A 16,860-nucleotide genomic window follows, 5' to 3' on the forward strand; every position below is an offset into this window, starting at 1 on the left:
ATATCCGTTTCACGATCCCAAACAGTCACGCAAAAAGTTGGTTTTCAGAGCAATAATCAACTCTCCGTGCGCCTTACACTTCTAACAGAAGAAGTATAAAACAAGAGGACAAAGTTGGTCAGTTTATCATAAATTTAAGGGTTCTATAGAAAAAAAGAACGTGTACACTTGAATTTTGCGATTGCCTTTTTTTTCGGTGGAAAAGGATAGTTAGGAATATTTCATTAAGGAATAGCATTCAAGCAACCAAATCAGCGCTGTAAAATTTTAATAATTTTATTTTCATTTTCATTTCATAATTCAAAATGGCTCAAAGAGTTACTTATCGTCGTCGTCTTGCATACAACACTCGTAGCAACAAAACCAGAATCATCAAGACTCCCGGTAATAACATTCGCTACCTTCATATTAAGAAGCTTGGTACTATACCTCGCTGCGGTGATACCGGTGTTCCCTTGCAAGGTATTCCTGCTTTGCGTCCTCGTGAGTTCGCTCGTCTCTCGCACAACCAGAAGAAGGTCCAACGTGCCTATGGTGGATGCCTTAGCGCCAATGCTGTCAAGGATCGAATTGTTCGTGCCTTCTTGATTGAAGAGCAGAAGATCGTAAAGCAAAAGTTGAAGCAGATGTCTCAAAAGTAAAGTTCATGAAAACAGAAATTAATTATATTGCGTCACTGAATTAAGCAATCTATATTAATTTTTGATCAGCTTCCTTCTCTTTTAAATTGGTATTTGGTATTCATTTTCTGTTTGTGCTTCTTTTTATTTTGTTGTTAGTTATAAGCTTCGTTTTCGACTTTTTTAAGACGTCAAAAATTAGATTACTTAAAAAAATGTAAACCAATTATAATAGCAACGTGCTACAAATAGAAACAGTTGAAATAAACACACTATGATGAATGTATCTACTTTGACCTGCTGTAGAATGTATCCCTTAACTTTTAAGTGTCGTCTTGAGATATTGATACAGTGTTCATCAATTGTATGTCACTATTAGTTGTGTCTTGTTGGATTATCGATTGCCAGGCATAGAAGGATACGCTATTAGTAAATCAAAAGAGTAAGATTATACATTTACGATTCATATAAGCAACTGCGAACACTTGAGCTACTTACTTTTCCTTTTTGACGTTTTCGAAACTCCTGCAGATAAAACTTTCGTAAAAGAAAACTACTGTTATTTGAAAGTGAAAAGAATTACTCGTATTTAGTACAGGTTTGTGCCAGGTAGACGTAACAGCTAAAATAAATGCTAAGTAATTTATGATGACTTTTATCTCAAACGAGCTGAAAGATTGAATATATTCTTCCGAGGTTTATTTGACGTTACCTTTTTACTTTGCTTGTTCAAACGTACAATATTTTCAAATCTCCTCGGGAGGCCTTATCTTTAATATAGTCCTTATAAAGTTGGCTATTTTCTTTTATGTATATATTACTTCTGAGCTTGCGCTAAGATGGATGATGCTTCATTTATGCAGCTTTTGTTCAAAATACATGTTATAACAATAAAGCTTCTTTTTGATCCTTAGATATACTTCAAAAAATTAGTCTAATAATTATAATACTACTAAATATCATGTATACATTTTTTGACTATTATAATTCATATTACTATGTTTCTCGTTTATACCAATCACTATTGTGACCAAGGGCCTATGTCTTTTTATTTTTACTTTTATTTATTTTTTTTTTTTAATTATGTCTCGTAGAGTATCGATTGCAGATATTTTTATTTATTGTAAACAAAACAAAGCCCGTCTATACATTAAATCGAAAGAAGGTTTACAAAGAAAATTAAAAGTAAAAGAATTACTAGAAAAATTCATTTATGTGTGCTTTTGCACCAAAAGATAGTAAATAAGAAAATGCAAAACAAATTTCGGTTTCATATTAAATATTGTAACATTGTTGCAATATTCTATTGTCTTAGCATACCTTTTATAAAATTCAATCATAGAATGCTGTTAAACGTACAATGCAAATGTAATTGATAACTTATATTTTTGAGTCCCCGATGGCTTTTCTTCGTTTATTTATCAGACAGTTGATTAATTACAGTTTTTTTTGTTTCAAAAAATAAAACAAAATAACAGGTATGGGAAAAAATATTTTTGTTTAGATTTTAAATGCACATCGTTCACCGTTTATTGAAAAAGCAAGTTTTAAAATTAAAACGTCAATACCTTTTTGTTTGTAATTAGAAAAAAAATATAAATCATATAATGAATGAAGTTTAGTAAGTTTCAACTTGTTCGCGAAATAAAACGACGCACCTCACATTTTCTATCAAGGCTGCACACTACAAAGCGATAAAAATAGCAGTATTCAATTCCTGCTAATTTTATATTATAATATCAATAAAATAAAAGAAAATTATGAAAAAAACTATCGAGTTATTTGTTTTTTTTTTGCATATAAAACAACATTAATCCAACTCAAATACCGTACTATGATACAATACGATAAAATGGATAAGGTATACTGAAGTGCCATTTTAAATGCTTACTTATACGTATTCATTTTACAAGTCTTTCTTTCCCGTATACAGCTTTTCAGTATGAATCGTCAAAGACCGTTCCAGCAGATGAATGATTTGATGAAGCGGGGACTTCCTAAAGGAAAATATGCTTTTACAGGAACTGGTTTGTTGTTAGCTCTTGGCCTTGCAGGATTTGCTGTGCAGACTTCTCTTTTTAACGTTGATGGTGGTCACCGAGCTATTAAGTATAGCAGGATTGGAGGAATTAAAAACCTTATATATCCTGAAGGAACCCACTTCTTGATTCCTTGGATCGAAACGGCCATTGATTACGATGTTCGTGCTAAACCACGAAATATATCTTCTCTAACCGGAACGAAAGGTAGGTTACAAGAATTAAAACGTTGAGCGTACATAACTAAAGGTGACTGTAAGAAACATTCATTTGGTTTTTATACCTACTGTGAATTAAGCTTTTAGTTGCAAAGTGATGAATTGTGTTTATGGATTCTACTCTTCTCGAATAGCTAAGCTTTGAGGGGTTTTTGTTGGTTGTATTACTAGAAATATGTTAACCATTTTTCTTTAGATTTACAAATGGTGAACATTAATTGTCGTGTTTTGTCTCGTCCCGATGTTCATGCTTTGCCAAAAATTTATCGTACTTTAGGTGGTGATTATGATGAACGTGTTTTGCCCTCTATTGTTAATGAAGTCTTAAAAAGCGTTGTAGCTCAATTTAATGCAAGCCAGTTGATCACCCAGCGTGAACGTGTATCTAGGTTGGTTCGCGAGAATTTAATGAAGAGAGCAGCCCGATTCAATATTTTGCTTGATGATGTCTCACTTACTCATGGTATGACTAACATTAGTCAAGCGTTTGTACCTTAAAATACTAACTGCATCCAATAGTTCAATTCTCTCCTGAATTTACAGCCGCTGTAGAGGCCAAGCAAATTGCCCAGCAAGATGCTCAAAGAGGTATGGTTCAGCTCTTCGTACAAATTCAATATTAACAATAATTTTTTAGCTACTTTCTATGTCGATCGTGCTCGAATGGAAAAACAGGGCTTTATTGTTCGTGCTCAAGGTGAAGGTAGAGCAGCGCAACTAATTGGTGAAGCTATTAAAAATAAGCCTGGTTTCATCGAGTTAAGAAAGCTTGAAACTGCTCGTGAAATTGCAAACATTCTTTCAAAGAGCAATAACAAGGTCATGCTTAATGCCAGCACATTACTTTTAGATGATATTAAATGAAGTCTAATGTAGGAATTGTCATTTTATTAATAAACAAATTTAACTTTTTGATACAAAATTCTCTTTGAAAACCATAATATTCGCTGATTTCTTCAATTTCTGTTTAAAAAAACAAAAACAAAAACAAAATCAAACAGTGAAGTAGCTCCAACTATTAATCTCAAATAAATATTTTCATTTCTTTGACTTTTTGGTATTACCGCTAGATCCAAAAACCATCTTTAAACGACTCACACTTATAGGAGCAACAATTTCACCGTCTTTAAGGTTTTCAAGATAAGCAGCTTCTTTTGATGACTTGGGAAGTTTTTTCATGAAGTAGGCGATTGATTCCCTTGCCGCTTTCCCAACTTTTCCAGTTCCAGGCATGACTTTTACCTTCTGGTTAAATTTAGTCATAGCATTGTATGGGGCAAATGTCGGAACAGCGTTTATCACAGTATCCTGCTGTTGAGGATTAGGGGTTAAAGAATCAATTGCAAAAAATATTTCTTCGAATAAACTCCTCGGCATCTCTTGTCTTTGAAAACTTTCAACCTTCGCATGCTTTTTTTCGTCTCTCTGTTCAGTAGACAAACCTTTTTCATTCTCAGCTTCACTGTTACGACTTTGGTCTTCAATTACTTCTGCACTAATGGGCTCGGAGACGCCATCTTCTTCAATCTCTGATTCGGCAGTGGGTGTTTGAACGTTTGATGAATCATTAGAAGGAATTTGAGACGAAATTTCCATTTCTCGAGCCGCATGCTTCTTCTTAGCCTTTTTTTGTTTTAAAATTGCCAAAATAGTTTGTGGGTCTGTAGCATCCTCTATTGAAATAGGTGCTTTAAGAGATTCCTCCAAAGCAGTTTGCCTTCTAGCGCGACGTGCTTCACGCCTTTCTTTGGCAGATACTTTCTTAGCTGTTATAACTTTAGAACCTTTTTTACCACGCTTTTCGCTGACAATATGGATGTCTGAACCAGTGGTATCAGGAGTACTTTGATTGTTGGTGTCCTCATTGTAACTGACTTCAGACACAACATCTTGAATGTTATCTTCAGAAGTTACCGAAGTACCTTCCATTTTAAGTTCCGACACCTTTCCTTGAGTTTCAACAACCTCCATTTCTAACCTTCTAGCTTTGCGACGCTCAGAACTTTTTTCATCTAACTGCCATAATATTCCATATCCCATAATGAGGACAGTAGGAGGTAAATAGTTTTTTTTGGCCCGAATAGCAAAACTTCCTGTTGGAAGAATTTCACCTGTTGGAGCAAGTTTCGATACCTCATCAATTCGAACCCACCATGCACTGATTACGGTCTTTGAATCCCATGCTTTAGATGAAGCCAAAGCCAAGGATCCAGCTTGTTGTAGAGTATTAGGGGGAATAGGATCATGAGGATTTTTGTTTTTTACAATAATTATCGAAGACTTTGGCAAATCTGCACAAACAAAGATATCACCTGTGTTGCAATACTTTTGGAAAAGTAATTCATTTTGCTGGGCATCACGGCCTCCCAGAACTAGATAACCTTCCGAAGAAATAAACCAATGAAACTTTTCAAAAAAGAATGTCTTTCTACCAAGGAGAATACGTTGTGTATCTGCAGTAGTAGAGCGCTTCAAATCCTGTTCAATCTTGCGTTGGGTGCTTTTCAGGGCTTTTGAGGCTGCCTCCGCAGTCTTTGTTTCTTTAATTAAAGCTTCTCGACGTAATTCATACTGTTTACGCGCATTTGCAAAGGCGCCAAGAGATAAATCCAATTCAACGGCAATAAACTTTGACGAAACTTTTCCTTCCTTCACTTTATTATCATCATCAGAATCATCCAAATCATCATCGCTGGTTTCTGAACTTTCATCAGAATTATCTACAGACTCTGGATTAGGAAGAAAAACGGTAACGGCGTTTTTTATAAGTTTAAGGGGAATTTGAATAGCAGCAGCTACCGGACTTCTTCTTTTTTGAGATTGAATTAACTTTTCAATATCTAACCAATCCATTCCTTGGTTCAACAGAGAGTTAATGTATGAGATAATAGCCTCAACAAGTTCAGGGTTCATCTCAATTGCCTGAGCCCTCAACGCACAAGTAGCTTGGGCATCTTGTAAACTTTGAAGTTTTCGTGCTTGATCCTCTTTAGCCGATTCAAGCCTTCGCTCAGCTGTCGCTAGGCGATCATGTGCTCGTTTTTTTAGCTTTTGTGCTTCGATAGAAGAGAAAAACTCGTCAACGCATTCGTTATAGGTTGGAAACTCCATGCACTTTCTGTTTGCCTGAACGAGCTGTAAAGGCTGAAAAGGGTGAAAATCTTCGTATAATGTAGTACATTCTTCAGGGTGTTGAGGATCAGCAGCATTTGTTAGTGCTTGCTCCAGTGAAAATATATAACCCTTTACTGGGGGCTTATTAACTGCAGCTAATATGGAGTCGGCTTCTTGAAAAGCAGCTAATAAATCGTTTTTCTTGGTTTCGTCTGCACAGAGCTGGCAAGCAGGGAATAGTGGATCTAATTTTGAACGCCGAAGACAGTGCTCTATAAGTGCATTACCATATTCACCTAATCTTATAGTCAATGCTTTTCTAAGAGAAACTGGTTTGGGTACTTTAATCGGCTTTGTAGAAGAGGATAGTTGTTGGTCAGGTAAAGGTTCGTTAATAGAAGTAGGAGAAGCATAAGCAGTGCTTATTTCATCCAAAAGGATATTTAATCGTTCAGCTGTCATATGAGGAATAGTAGACTGAGATTTATTGTCATTAACGAGATTATTTTTGTCTAAATTGTACTTTTGCCCTACGGCATAAACTTGGTCTTTATCGAAGGTGACCACTCGTAAAAGAGACAGAATCTTGTAATGGCCGTCTAATAGTAAAACATTTCCAGCAGCGAAAAATTCACAAACCAGATAGTACGTCCAATCGGGGTCTTGATCATTCGCACCACCTCCAAATGTGAAAACGAGTACTCGATCAGTACCCAACTGAGAGACACCAGTTAACCTTCTAGATTTTATATGTTTTCGTAGCTTCGTTACAAACCCAGACAAAGGGGCATTTTCTCGATCAAATTTTGTTAAATGAGCACGAAACCCACTTTCAATAACAATAGAATATTTTGCATCCTTTAACGGGTTAGTAAAAAAATATTTATTACTTTCTACACATACTTGTTTACCAAACTTCAACAAGAAGGTACGCGCATTTAGATCATAAAAGTTATTCAAGCGACACCCAACCACTTGTTCTCGTAATTCCGCAGCAATCGCAGCAATATCTAAAGCGGAAAATCTTTGCTTCATTTACGTCTATAACACCTATCTAAATGAATTTCTGCGTTACAACAAAATGAAGTATAGGCTCTAGTTAGAATGTAAACATGTGTATAACGTAAGTGAAACTGAAGCACTAACAAAGCGCAATGATATCCGCAATATGTAATAAGGAAAATTATAGCACACCATTGCACCATAAAACGGTGTACATTAGCAGCATTAAAATTCTTAGCGCAAATTTGGATTGTTCTCTCAAATTCATTATTTCTTTCCCGACGATGATTCTTTAATCGTACATTTATAGTCGTACATGACACTGATTATAAAGATAAAAAATAGTTAACTAATGATAAACTTATAAAAAACTTTGACACCTAATATGTCAAACTGGTGTGACCAACCCAATAAGTAAAACCAGAAAGTCAAGAGTTATCGTTGCTGAATCTAATCAAGTGAGCCGAAAGTTGATTAATCATAATTTCTGATTACCCCGTATCTCATTTTTTCAACGACATCCAGAAACTCTTAATTGAAAAAGATGGCTCTAAATGTTTACCAAATAACGAGTACTAAAGTCGAATACAATAGCCTTTTAAACAGTATAATGCAGTTTAATGGAGCATCGGTAATGGCGTTTGATATTTTCAACGAGTAAATAATAATGGAAATTTGGCGTACCCACAAACTTTGTGCATTAACATATTGATTTGTTCATATCTGAGAATTTTAAGTGATCCAATTTTTGAAAGAGTTTGAGTTGGGATTTTTAAGGTAAATCGATTATTGGCTTGCTTTGGTTGTTCTCAGAAATTCGACAATGGTGAAAAACACTGTTAAACACGTCGACTCTTCCAAGCATTTAGAGAAAGTTGCATCCTTAATCAAAGAAGGAAAAGGTAATGACTTTTAATTTTCTTTCCTTGACCATACTAATGCGATTTTATCGAAAATAGTAAAGAAAATATGTGTTATGGTTGGTGCAGGGATCAGCACTGCAGCAGGAATCCCTGATTTTCGAAGCCCTGAGACTGGAATTTACAATAATTTACAAAGATTTAATCTTCCTTACGCAGAAGCTGTTTTTGATCTATCTTATTTTCGAAAAAATCCGCGTCCATTCTACGAATTGGCTCACGAATTGATGCCTGAAAAGTATAGACCAACTTATACTCATTATTTTATACGCCTTTTACATGATAAAAGGTTACTACAAAAATGTTATACCCAAAATATTGATACCTTGGAGCGTTTGGCAGGTGTGCCTGACAAAGCTCTGATTGAAGCACATGGCTCTTTCCAATACAGCCGCTGTATTGAATGTTACGAAATGGTAAGGATTGTTTTTGAAAAAGTTAAAGTGAAAAAGCAGAAATTGGTTTTACTGACGGAAAACAAAGGCGGAAACGGAGTATGTTAGAGCATGTATTATGCAAAAACAGGTCCCTAAATGCAACAGTTGCAAAGGTCTCATCAAACCAATGATTGTGTTTTATGGCGAGGGATTACCAATGCGTTTCTTCGAGCACATGGAAAAGGACACAAAAGTCTGTGATATGGCACTGGTAATTGGAACAAGTTTACTTGTTCATCCATTCGCGGATTTGCCTGAAATAGTGCCAAATAAATGTCAACGAGTTTTGATTAATCGAGAACCAGCTGGCGACTTTGGGGAGAGAAAAAAGGATATCATGATATTGGGGGATTGTGATTCCCAAGTACGTGCGTTATGTAAACTATTAGGATGGTCTGATGAATTGGAAAAGTTGATTGATACGAGTGTTGAAACGCTGACAGAAGAAATATCTTTACTTTCTGTTGACTCTACAATAGAAAAGAATGCCTCTGAACAAAAGAAAGACGATAACTCGGTCAATCCTTTCACTAAAATAGAGGAGAAGAAAAAAGACGAGGTGACGCTGTTAGTTTCTGATGATGAATAGTTCAGTTATTCGGGAAATTTTCTATATTGTCATGATTAAAACTAGGAGATCCCTATATTTATTATACTAAGAAAACGGAAATTCACGATTCGGTTTGATGAATATTTGAATCTACACATACGATTCGTTTTCTTTTAAACAAGTTTAAATACTTTTTTTTATTTCAGCAATTTTATAATATTTCCTTCCAGGCGTCCTTTTGATTGCCTCTTAACCATGAATCATATTGCTCTCTTTATGAGTTGTATGCTGGGTTAAACTAATGCGAAAAGGATAACAAAAAGGGGGTTCTGTATACGATCTCGATCAAACTCATGAAGATGCCCTCGCATTTTCGTGAAAATAACTTGCATTTTTTTTAAAATTGGCGTCCATCTATATACGCAATTTGGGTTATGAGAAAGTTGCGCTAGAATAATTGATAATGGTTTCAAATTTACTGCACTGTAATCTAATACAATCTTTGTCGAAACCTTTTTTCTGTTCAGTTTGGAACATATAGTTCTGAAATGGGAGATTATTCATTTTCATTTAATAAAACTTTGAATTATCCAAGAATTGGAAATAGGAATAATTAATCAAATTGTTCTTTTTGTAGTTTCATTCAAGAATAATGCTTCCTTTGAAAAACTAAAGCGTTTTCTACGAATTGTATATTGTAACAGGGGACGGTGTATAAACCAGTTAGTCCATCATCATAACCAGTTCTGATTTGAATTTTGTTCTTGTGGTCATTATTGTTCATAAAATGAACTAGAGATGTAAAGACATAATTCATATTACAGAAAACAAGTATCTAAGCGCTTGAACAATTATCAGTTAATTTTAGAACAATTATTAAATTTATATCTATTTTATCTGCATATATCTATGTACCTTTGGGTAACTTATGAGTTGTACGAATTACTGACTACATGGCTGTCACCTCCTGTTCGGTTTGCTAAGAATTTACCGATTCTAACGCTTCCTTCTACCTAGCTATACAAGATTCATGAATTTGATCTATATGAATGCTTAGCAAATAAATAATTGTTCGAAAGCCAGATATATGATTTATAATTAACGTTTTTAGATTTGACGTCAATAGGGATCTTAGGTCTCAATTTCTTTGTTTTGCCATCTTTTTATACAGGCGTGTTAAGCGGTCTGGAAAGAATTTAAAAATAAAAGGGAATGATAAATCGTGTTATCGTTGCAATTGATCAATTCTTATCATTTTAAGAACTACTCACTTTTTTACAGTAGTTAATAAAAGTTCATTTGTAATCTTTATCTTGATTCCTTTCGTTGAGGATCCTCTGAACAAAAGAATTGGAAATTTACACATTATAACAATGAACCCCAAGCGATTGAGGATCACCGGTCCTGAGGATTTGACTGATGCTTACGACACAATGCCGTTTCGTTGTTTAAATGGAAGCATGCCTCCTAAGACACCATTAAATTTTGTCTTTAAGGAAAATGACTCACACGTTTCAAATGGCGTAGGATTGAAAAAAGATTGCATTGAATCAATAGATGATTTGAACTTAGACGACTGGTCAGAACAACAAGAATCCATTTTGCTAATGGTATGACAAAGATGCTGAAAAGAATTAAGGAAGGAGAAGCAAACTTGGCTGCATCCCTCCTTTTTTGCACAATTAAAAGTGGCGAATTTTGAGGTGAAAACATGTTAAATCTCTCAATTCGATTTACAAAGATCCCTTCGTTATGCAAAAACATTACAAAATAACCCAATTTACTAATCAACTATTTCTGTTAGTGCTATGAGAATGAACTTCAAAAACCCATAACCTGTACTCCCATGGGCCCTATATGTTTATGGGCCCCTCCTGAGCCAGTTCTACGATCTGTGCACAATACATTATTAAAGATGGGTTGGAGCATTTCCGAGAAAAAAATGAAAAAGAAGTTGTTGGAGCTACTTGCAAAAAATAAGAAAAGAAGAACTATGAGAAAATTGGAAATTGACACCAATCTATCTTTGTACGTAAACATATCATATATGAGAGGTTCAATGTAGTAAAATTTCCATCTGTATTAACATTTTAGTCTAACCGACGTTCAACGGGATTCTCCAATTATAGAAAATGCACCTCTACAATCCCCTTTCCATTTCTAGTAGGGAATTCATTTTTCTTTTCAACTTCGCATTGTAAATGCCACTTGCGTTGTGAGAATATAAAGTATTTGGATGATTTTTCTTTTATATGACAATGGCACGTTTCCTTTGAATGCCTGAAAGGTTTATTGTTGGTAAAATGATTTTGTTACTGTGTTCCCAGTACCTAGTTTATATACATTTATCTCAATTTATAGTTTTGGTTGAAAAATGAATAAGATTTTAAACTATTGAACAGTAAATTGTCGTTAAATGACTGAGCTTTAAGTGATAGTTTAATTGAAGCGGGAGGGCCTCAATCAGATTTGTATGTGCATAACTTATATATTTTTTTATTTTTTTATTTCTATTTTTAATAGGAAGTCGTGAGATCATAGTCTTCACATAAATGCATGTTTCATCATGTCATTTCGAAAAATTAAGCGTCCTTCAGCATTTTCATTTCTGTGGATATGTAGTCGAAGAATGCAAAGGGATCGCTCGATACTACGTGCTGATAAACGAATCGACTTGCCAAGTATGTTGAAAAGATTGCACGCAAATAAGACTCAGGAATACGTTCAAGCATTTTTTCAAGGCCAATTTTAGCTTGCAGAGTCTTGGGAATAGATGCTCTTAATACAGCATTTCTGAAACCGACATCCGCCCACAGTTTCTCATAGTTGTAAATATCGTGATCAAGTTTGACAATCTCTGTGGAGAGATGGTTGCTAAGAGAAGTGTATGGAATCTTATTCTCCGAGTGACCCTTCCATATAGCTTCAAATTCGAGGTTGGCGTTTCTTTGAATAATTCTCTTAACTTCATTCACGTAATCTGCATAAAAAGTTGGAACCTTTCCATCATGGACGCACATATTTTCCTTAAAAGAAGCATCGTCAAACGAAAGAGACGCCAACACTTCAAGTGAACTAGATGTTACTCCACCTTTGTTGGCCGAAGCATCACGAATGACAATTACGCCAGCTTTTTCCAAAACTGACTTCGCATCCTGAGTTATAAATAGGTTAGCTCCCTCTACAAGATACTTAAATGCTGGTCTACCATGATCGTCAATGAGTTGTTCAACGTTATTAATGTTAATTGCATTTGGACGCCCACCGCAAGGAACAAAAGTATCGGCTTTGTAACGAAGATGAGCGGTGTTACGGAATATGGTTCCATTTCGGACAATTTCACCGTTCGGAAGCTTTAGATTAGTGTCTTTAACAAGAACTCTATACCCTTCGGGGCTAAGTTTGCCAGCATCAAAATGATCAATCGTCTTACGCTCATCGGCTAAACGAAGTAATTCAGTTCGATCAAGACCAGCGGGATCGTAGAGGACACCACTGCCATCTATAACTGCAATATACTTTTCGTTAGAAAGTTTGATCTCATTGGAACCAAGATCACCGTCTGGACCACCCGTTTGAACTTTGGTGAGTTTAGAGGGATCGGTGATATTAAGTTTTTTGTAAATTCCCTCGACGTAACAGCGAACAGAAAGCGATGTCATACCATATTTATCGTGGGGAATTCCACCCATGGTAGGCTTCTTGCCGGTGAAAAATGATTTCCACCAAGGCGCGTTACGTCTATGTGCGTGAATGGTCGCCCAGTTAACCAAATCAGCAGTGTTTTCATCAGGCCCCATAAACAGAATTTCAGGCTTACCCAATTTATCAACGAGCGGTTGACTTTTATTGACAATAAGCAAGTCAATGATACTATCGATGTATTTCATAAAAGCCAATTCGGGCTTATCTTGACAATCTTTTCCTAGCAGAATCACACCTTTGGCGCCGCCTTCTGGGATGTCCTTGTTTTTTAGCATTTGAGTCTTAGCTAGATTATAATTCTCATCAAACAACCCTCTAGCATTCAAGCCAAATGCTTCTGGGTTAGCAGACTTGATAAGGCGAATGCCACCTCTAGCAACATCTCTGAAACGAAGGTGAAAACCACGGAATTCGTTTCCAATAGACATAATCATAGCATATAAGGGATCTTTGTATTGTGTAGAATCCAAAAACGAGGGATCAAATCTAAAACTTAACGCAACTTTTGTGGTTTGGAAAAAGTTCGTTTTCAAAAGATGTGTGTTAAATTTAACAAACATTTCCATGACAGATACGTCTTCTTCATTCGTACAAGTTTTCTGAATCAGGTCCATAAGTGCAGTAGCAGACATAGGAGTTATAGAATATGTACTGGCTTCATCAGCAAGTGATGTTGCAGATTTCGCACGATGTAAATGAGGTGTCGAATTATGGTTTATGGCATGTTCAAGGTAAAATTGCTCAAACAAAGTGTGGACCAGTCCTGGATACTGCATAATGGTATCGTGAATCTTTGTTCGGGTAAAGGCTAATGTTGACAAACGGCGTTTAATAGTTTCAAGGATTTCAGCATGGATATTGTTTGAATGATCTAAAATTGCTGACAAACTAGAATATTCAGGACCGAGCTTGTTCATCACGTGCTCGCAAAAGATGCGGACACAATGTGCATAAGTAACTTCTTGAATGGACAATTTTTCAGAAACGAATAATGGCTGGAAATCTGTGGAGGGCAAGCAGTAAAGTAAAGAGGCTTCTCTGGTAATTTGAGAAAAGAGTTCGTTGATAGAAGTAACAGCAGCATTCTTAAAAAGCTCAGGTTTAAAGTTATAGCTGATAATTGTTACACCATTGCTAAACTGTTCAACGTATGTACGAGTGGAATGCAGTCCATAATAACGAAATAACTTGGACAAAGAAGGGAAATACTGGAAAATAGATCCACGACGGTAACCTACGACCAAACGGATCTCGGAACGTCCTTGATAATCAAAAAGGCGGACAACAGGGCCAAACCTTGTAAGAACAGAATTCATTACGTCTTGATACATCTCAATCGTGTTGTCTGATGCCTTTTCCAAAAATGTTTTATCAGAAACAGAAGCAATATCAGTAGGTACATCGGGAGAAGCATCTTTTTTTGGATTATCAACAAAATCACATTTGGTAACGAAATAAGTGTAGATATTGGAATTTTCAGTACTGGTGCGATCGATGTTTGTGACTGAGGTAAAAGATTCCACTCGATATGCAGTTGGATCTGTCAATTTGAATGGATCCAAGTACCGTGTAGAGATGCTTTCTTCGACAGCGCTAGATTGGTCAAGTTCGGGCTGAGTAACTGGAGAACTATCTAAGTAAATAGCGAGGTCTTCATTTTCATTCTTTACGTGAATGTTCAATTCCTCTTTCGCATGTGAAGCATGCGCGGCAATTTTCGCAGCATAAATGATCTCGATGTGGTCCGCAATAATCGAAACTGGCTCCATTTGAAAGTAATAATCATCAAGGCCTAGCTTGTTGTAAAAACGATCCACCTCGTCCTCAACCAAATCATCGGGTATCGTTTTACGCTCCGTACGTAAACATTGGATGACTTTGCTCTTCTGGTCTTGCTTCCCAGAAAAGACAATGGGTCTGTAACCAAAAAATACCGAATCCTTATACATATTAGGAGGATGACTTTTGGTAAGAAGCATCTTTTGCGTAGAGAATGGGCGAGATGCACGAGCAGTGTTATGTTTTGACTTGTTCTTAAAAGGTCTTTCCAGTAAAGGAACAGTAGCAAAATTACTATATCTTCTACAATTGGAGAAGGATCCTCTAATTTTAAAAGGAATTGTGCGGTGATTTACCACCGTCAATAACTGGGTCGTATGAATACGACTATAATGCGGTATCTGTTTAGTTAGATACATCTTGAACAATCTGAATCTTGTCTCTTTGACAAGAAAGCCAAAATAGGAGGTTGGCAGTAAATTTCTATAAAGATTGAGGAAGTGAGATCACAAAAAATACTACCAACTTCTTATAATTATATACCTTGTATCCCGAGCTCTCCACCTCACAGGCTTGACCGACGGATACGTAATGCGATTTTAGGTAAAGGGCCTACCTAAATTAACGAATGTTTTTCCAATTATATTCCAAAGACGGAAGAAACTAGGCTGGTACAAAATAAATGTCCGCAAAGTTTCACTGTACACCTGATGTTATACTGCACGGCTATACTTATGTCTCATGGATGCGCATTTTAGCCAGTACATATATAGTAAAGGAAAAGAAAGATGGAACGGAAAAACAAAATACTAGATCGTCTAATTATAAAAAAGCAGCAACTTTGTGAACGGTTTAAAAGAACAATTGATTTAAATACGCAGGGCAATCAAACAATTTTTGTAAAACAGGTGACAAGAGCCAAGTGACAAAACGAAAGAGGCATCATACAGCGTCTAGAAGAAAAAAGTCAAGGAAAAAGAAGGATGGCTGCCCCTTCGTCTCGAATATTTATAAACGTTGTTCATAGTAATAGACTCCAACGTTTTATATTTCAAATTAATGAAAAAAAAATGAAATGAATTCTTCTTACAATAAATTAAAATCAGATGCCAACGGATAACGTGGGGTAAGAGAATAAACTGACTGAGAAAACAAGCCGTGCAAATCGCTAAAACCATAGTAGGATGCAGCTTTCATTAGGCGGAACAAAAATATTGTTAGGCCAAAATCCAAAAAATATTGACTCAACTGACATCAGTCGGCGAAACAATTAATTCCAGAGTCATAATCTTAAATTCTAGTGATAAAAAAAAGTATGCGCAACTCCTTTAGGGGTAGATTTGATCACGAAATATAAACATTTAAGCGATATTTTGGCCAGTTAGCAAATTTAGACAAACATTTTAATTTAATCAAGATAAAAACACGATGCTGATTTTGAAAGGCGTAAATAATGAAGGTGGCAGAAATTTCCAAAAGGCTAGAATGCAAAAGGAGAAAATTTAAATCAAAAAAATGAAACCAGGTACGTAAATCTAGTAACGATTCAAAACAGCTGTCAACAAACCAATTTATCATGATAACAACACGATGTTTCGAGACTGAAAAAAATTTTAACGCCGCTTATTAAATTTTTTTCCTTATAGCTACCAAAAGTTTCTGGGGTTTTAATGTCAAACATTTTTTTCATCGAGTTACTAGACATGGGATAAACAGTAGCATTAATTCAAAACCTAGAATTTCTTGGCAAATTTAAATAGTGTTTAATGCTCCATATATTGTTTTGAGTTCTGTGACTTAATCATGCTGAATACACGAAAAAAGGCTTGCAGCTTTAAAGTCTTACTACACAGACCAGCTAAGAATGGAGTTTTAAGTTTTTAATAACTGAGAACAAGTAAAGCTTTGTGAAACATGAGTTATTCACAATTGGACGCGTTATTTCCGTAAATTTTAGGATTTGACGATGAAGAGTTTAAAATATTTGTTTAGGCTCTAATGTGTTTGTGATATTAAGGACTTATCAATTGTTGAAATATTATTCATCATTTTTATACGCTATTATGAATTTTAAAATCAGAAGCTGCTTGAGGGTTTTAGAGATGTGTTGTGAAGTGGGAGAAATATTTTCGCGTTGATAAGTGTTAGCCTTAATAAGTTAGCACACACTATTTATGCATACACAAACGTATTCTGTAGAACTTAATCAAAAGTGTGTTTAAACGCATAATTCTTCTTAAAATCTTTCAATAGAGAATTAAAATATAAAAGAAGTTTCTGAAATATGTGATTTAAATTTCAATATTTTTTTAGTAGATGAACTAGCGTACAATTCACGAAGACGTTAGAATACGCTAATTTTTCCAAGTGTGATACTTTATATCTAGGAATAACTGGTACATCCATGCGTAATTTGAGCCTCAATGTTAGTACTGTTTAGATTTCGATCAGCTTTTCATAGTCATTAGCACTTCAT

At 35.4% G+C, this 16,860-nt stretch overlaps 6 protein-coding genes and 13 long non-coding RNA genes across 19 annotated transcripts; 8 read left to right on the forward strand and 11 right to left on the reverse strand.

Moving 5' to 3' along the window:
- Positions 1-66: 66 nt before the first annotated feature.
- Positions 67-936, forward strand: rpl3402 (60S ribosomal protein L34). The gene has a single exon (NM_001023133.3). The coding sequence runs from the start codon at positions 306-308 to the stop codon at positions 639-641; it is 336 nt and encodes a 111-aa protein (NP_588143.1). The 5' UTR covers positions 67-305; the 3' UTR covers positions 642-936.
- SPOM_SPNCRNA.7312 lies at positions 312-805 on the reverse strand. Its single transcript, NR_196651.1, has one exon. It is a non-coding gene; the product is annotated as a non-coding RNA (long non-coding RNA).
- A 23-nt stretch (positions 937-959) lies between the features above and the next one.
- Positions 960-1,444, reverse strand: SPOM_SPNCRNA.7313. Its single transcript, NR_196652.1, has one exon. It is a non-coding gene; the product is annotated as a non-coding RNA (long non-coding RNA).
- Positions 1,445-1,906: 462 nt separating this feature from the next.
- On the reverse strand, positions 1,907-2,203 carry SPOM_SPNCRNA.7314. Its single transcript, NR_196653.1, has one exon. It is a non-coding gene; the product is annotated as a non-coding RNA (long non-coding RNA).
- A 342-nt stretch (positions 2,204-2,545) lies between these two features.
- phb2 (prohibitin Phb2) lies at positions 2,546-3,795 on the forward strand. The gene is made up of 4 exons (NM_001023134.3): positions 2,546-2,866; positions 3,074-3,340; positions 3,397-3,465; positions 3,515-3,795. Exons 1-4 carry the CDS (start codon positions 2,563-2,565, stop codon positions 3,739-3,741), a joined length of 867 nt encoding a protein of 288 aa, NP_588144.2. The 5' UTR covers positions 2,546-2,562; the 3' UTR covers positions 3,742-3,795.
- Positions 3,071-3,638, reverse strand: SPOM_SPNCRNA.7315. The gene has a single exon (NR_196654.1). It is a non-coding gene; the product is annotated as a non-coding RNA (long non-coding RNA).
- On the reverse strand, positions 3,776-7,092 carry rqc2 (ribosome quality control complex subunit Rqc2). The gene is made up of 2 exons (NM_001023135.3): positions 6,895-7,092; positions 3,776-6,849 (listed from the first exon to the last, which is right to left on the reverse strand). Exons 1-2 carry the CDS (start codon positions 7,024-7,026, stop codon positions 3,916-3,918), a joined length of 3,066 nt encoding a protein of 1,021 aa, NP_588145.2. The 5' UTR covers positions 7,027-7,092; the 3' UTR covers positions 3,776-3,915.
- On the forward strand, positions 4,128-6,648 carry SPOM_SPNCRNA.7316. Its single transcript, NR_196655.1, has one exon. It is a non-coding gene; the product is annotated as a non-coding RNA (long non-coding RNA).
- Positions 7,093-7,238: 146 nt separating the features above from the next.
- SPOM_SPNCRNA.7317 lies at positions 7,239-7,897 on the reverse strand. Its single transcript, NR_196656.1, has one exon. It is a non-coding gene; the product is annotated as a non-coding RNA (long non-coding RNA).
- Positions 7,671-9,509, forward strand: hst2 (histone deacetylase, Sirtuin family, NAD-dependent Hst2). The gene is made up of 3 exons (NM_001023136.3): positions 7,671-7,895; positions 7,953-8,329; positions 8,397-9,509. Exons 1-3 carry the CDS (start codon positions 7,817-7,819, stop codon positions 8,937-8,939), a joined length of 999 nt encoding a protein of 332 aa, NP_588147.1. The 5' UTR covers positions 7,671-7,816; the 3' UTR covers positions 8,940-9,509.
- On the reverse strand, positions 8,323-8,968 carry SPOM_SPNCRNA.7318. Its single transcript, NR_196657.1, has one exon. It is a non-coding gene; the product is annotated as a non-coding RNA (long non-coding RNA).
- SPOM_SPNCRNA.7319 lies at positions 9,120-9,450 on the reverse strand. The gene has a single exon (NR_196658.1). It is a non-coding gene; the product is annotated as a non-coding RNA (long non-coding RNA).
- A 405-nt stretch (positions 9,510-9,914) lies between the features above and the next one.
- SPOM_SPCC132.03 (uncharacterized protein) lies at positions 9,915-11,306 on the forward strand. Its single transcript, NM_001355914.2, has 4 exons — positions 9,915-9,970; positions 10,012-10,510; positions 10,705-10,928; positions 10,995-11,306. The coding sequence occupies exons 2-4, from the start codon at positions 10,274-10,276 to the stop codon at positions 11,062-11,064; spliced, it is 531 nt and encodes a 176-aa protein (NP_001342915.1). The 5' UTR covers positions 9,915-9,970; positions 10,012-10,273; the 3' UTR covers positions 11,065-11,306.
- Positions 10,279-10,519, reverse strand: SPOM_SPNCRNA.7320. Its single transcript, NR_196659.1, has one exon. It is a non-coding gene; the product is annotated as a non-coding RNA (long non-coding RNA).
- On the reverse strand, positions 10,968-11,175 carry SPOM_SPNCRNA.7321. The gene has a single exon (NR_196660.1). It is a non-coding gene; the product is annotated as a non-coding RNA (long non-coding RNA).
- gdh2 (NAD-dependent glutamate dehydrogenase Gdh2) lies at positions 11,288-14,894 on the reverse strand. The gene has a single exon (NM_001023138.3). The coding sequence runs from the start codon at positions 14,801-14,803 to the stop codon at positions 11,483-11,485; it is 3,321 nt and encodes a 1,106-aa protein (NP_588149.1). The 5' UTR covers positions 14,804-14,894; the 3' UTR covers positions 11,288-11,482.
- Positions 12,152-12,480, forward strand: SPOM_SPNCRNA.7322. Its single transcript, NR_196661.1, has one exon. It is a non-coding gene; the product is annotated as a non-coding RNA (long non-coding RNA).
- Positions 12,762-12,990, forward strand: SPOM_SPNCRNA.7323. Its single transcript, NR_196662.1, has one exon. It is a non-coding gene; the product is annotated as a non-coding RNA (long non-coding RNA).
- A 1,262-nt stretch (positions 14,895-16,156) lies between the features above and the next one.
- Positions 16,157-16,530, forward strand: SPOM_SPNCRNA.488. Its single transcript, NR_150869.1, has one exon. It is a non-coding gene; the product is annotated as a non-coding RNA (long non-coding RNA).
- Positions 16,531-16,860: the final 330 nt, after the last annotated feature.

The sequence above is a fragment of the Schizosaccharomyces pombe genome (assembly GCF_000002945.2).
Source record: "Schizosaccharomyces pombe strain 972h- genome assembly, chromosome: III".
Taxonomy (NCBI): Eukaryota; Fungi; Ascomycota; class Schizosaccharomycetes; order Schizosaccharomycetales; family Schizosaccharomycetaceae; genus Schizosaccharomyces; species Schizosaccharomyces pombe.

Bases quoted from the DNA above. Each gene is read 5' to 3' on its own strand.
- SPOM_SPCC132.03 (NM_001355914.2), top strand. From the start codon at position 10,274: ATGAACCCCAAGCGATTGAGGATCACCGGTCCTGAGGATTTGACTGAT. The intron at 10,511-10,704 runs GTATGACAAAGA...TATTTCTGTTAG, and splicing joins AAGAATCCATTTTGCTAATG to TGCTATGAGAATGAACTTCA. The intron at 10,929-10,994 runs GTACGTAAACAT...TTAACATTTTAG, and splicing joins ATTGACACCAATCTATCTTT to TCTAACCGACGTTCAACGGG.
- gdh2 (NM_001023138.3), bottom strand. From the start codon at position 14,803: ATGTATCTAACTAAACAGATACCGCATTATAGTCGTATTCATACGACC.
- rqc2 (NM_001023135.3), bottom strand. From the start codon at position 7,026: ATGAAGCAAAGATTTTCCGCTTTAGATATTGCTGCGATTGCTGCGGAA. The intron at 6,850-6,894 runs GTATGTGTAGAA...AACCCGTTAAAG, and splicing joins TGTTGAAGTTTGGTAAACAA to GATGCAAAATATTCTATTGT.
- rpl3402 (NM_001023133.3), top strand. From the start codon at position 306: ATGGCTCAAAGAGTTACTTATCGTCGTCGTCTTGCATACAACACTCGT.
- phb2 (NM_001023134.3), top strand. From the start codon at position 2,563: ATGAATCGTCAAAGACCGTTCCAGCAGATGAATGATTTGATGAAGCGG. The intron at 2,867-3,073 runs GTAGGTTACAAG...ATTTTTCTTTAG, and splicing joins TTCTCTAACCGGAACGAAAG to ATTTACAAATGGTGAACATT. The intron at 3,466-3,514 runs GTATGGTTCAGC...ATAATTTTTTAG, and splicing joins CCAGCAAGATGCTCAAAGAG to CTACTTTCTATGTCGATCGT.
- hst2 (NM_001023136.3), top strand. From the start codon at position 7,817: ATGGTGAAAAACACTGTTAAACACGTCGACTCTTCCAAGCATTTAGAG. The intron at 7,896-7,952 runs GTAATGACTTTT...TATCGAAAATAG, and splicing joins CTTAATCAAAGAAGGAAAAG to TAAAGAAAATATGTGTTATG. The intron at 8,330-8,396 runs GTAAGGATTGTT...CGGAAAACAAAG, and splicing joins GTATTGAATGTTACGAAATG to GCGGAAACGGAGTATGTTAG.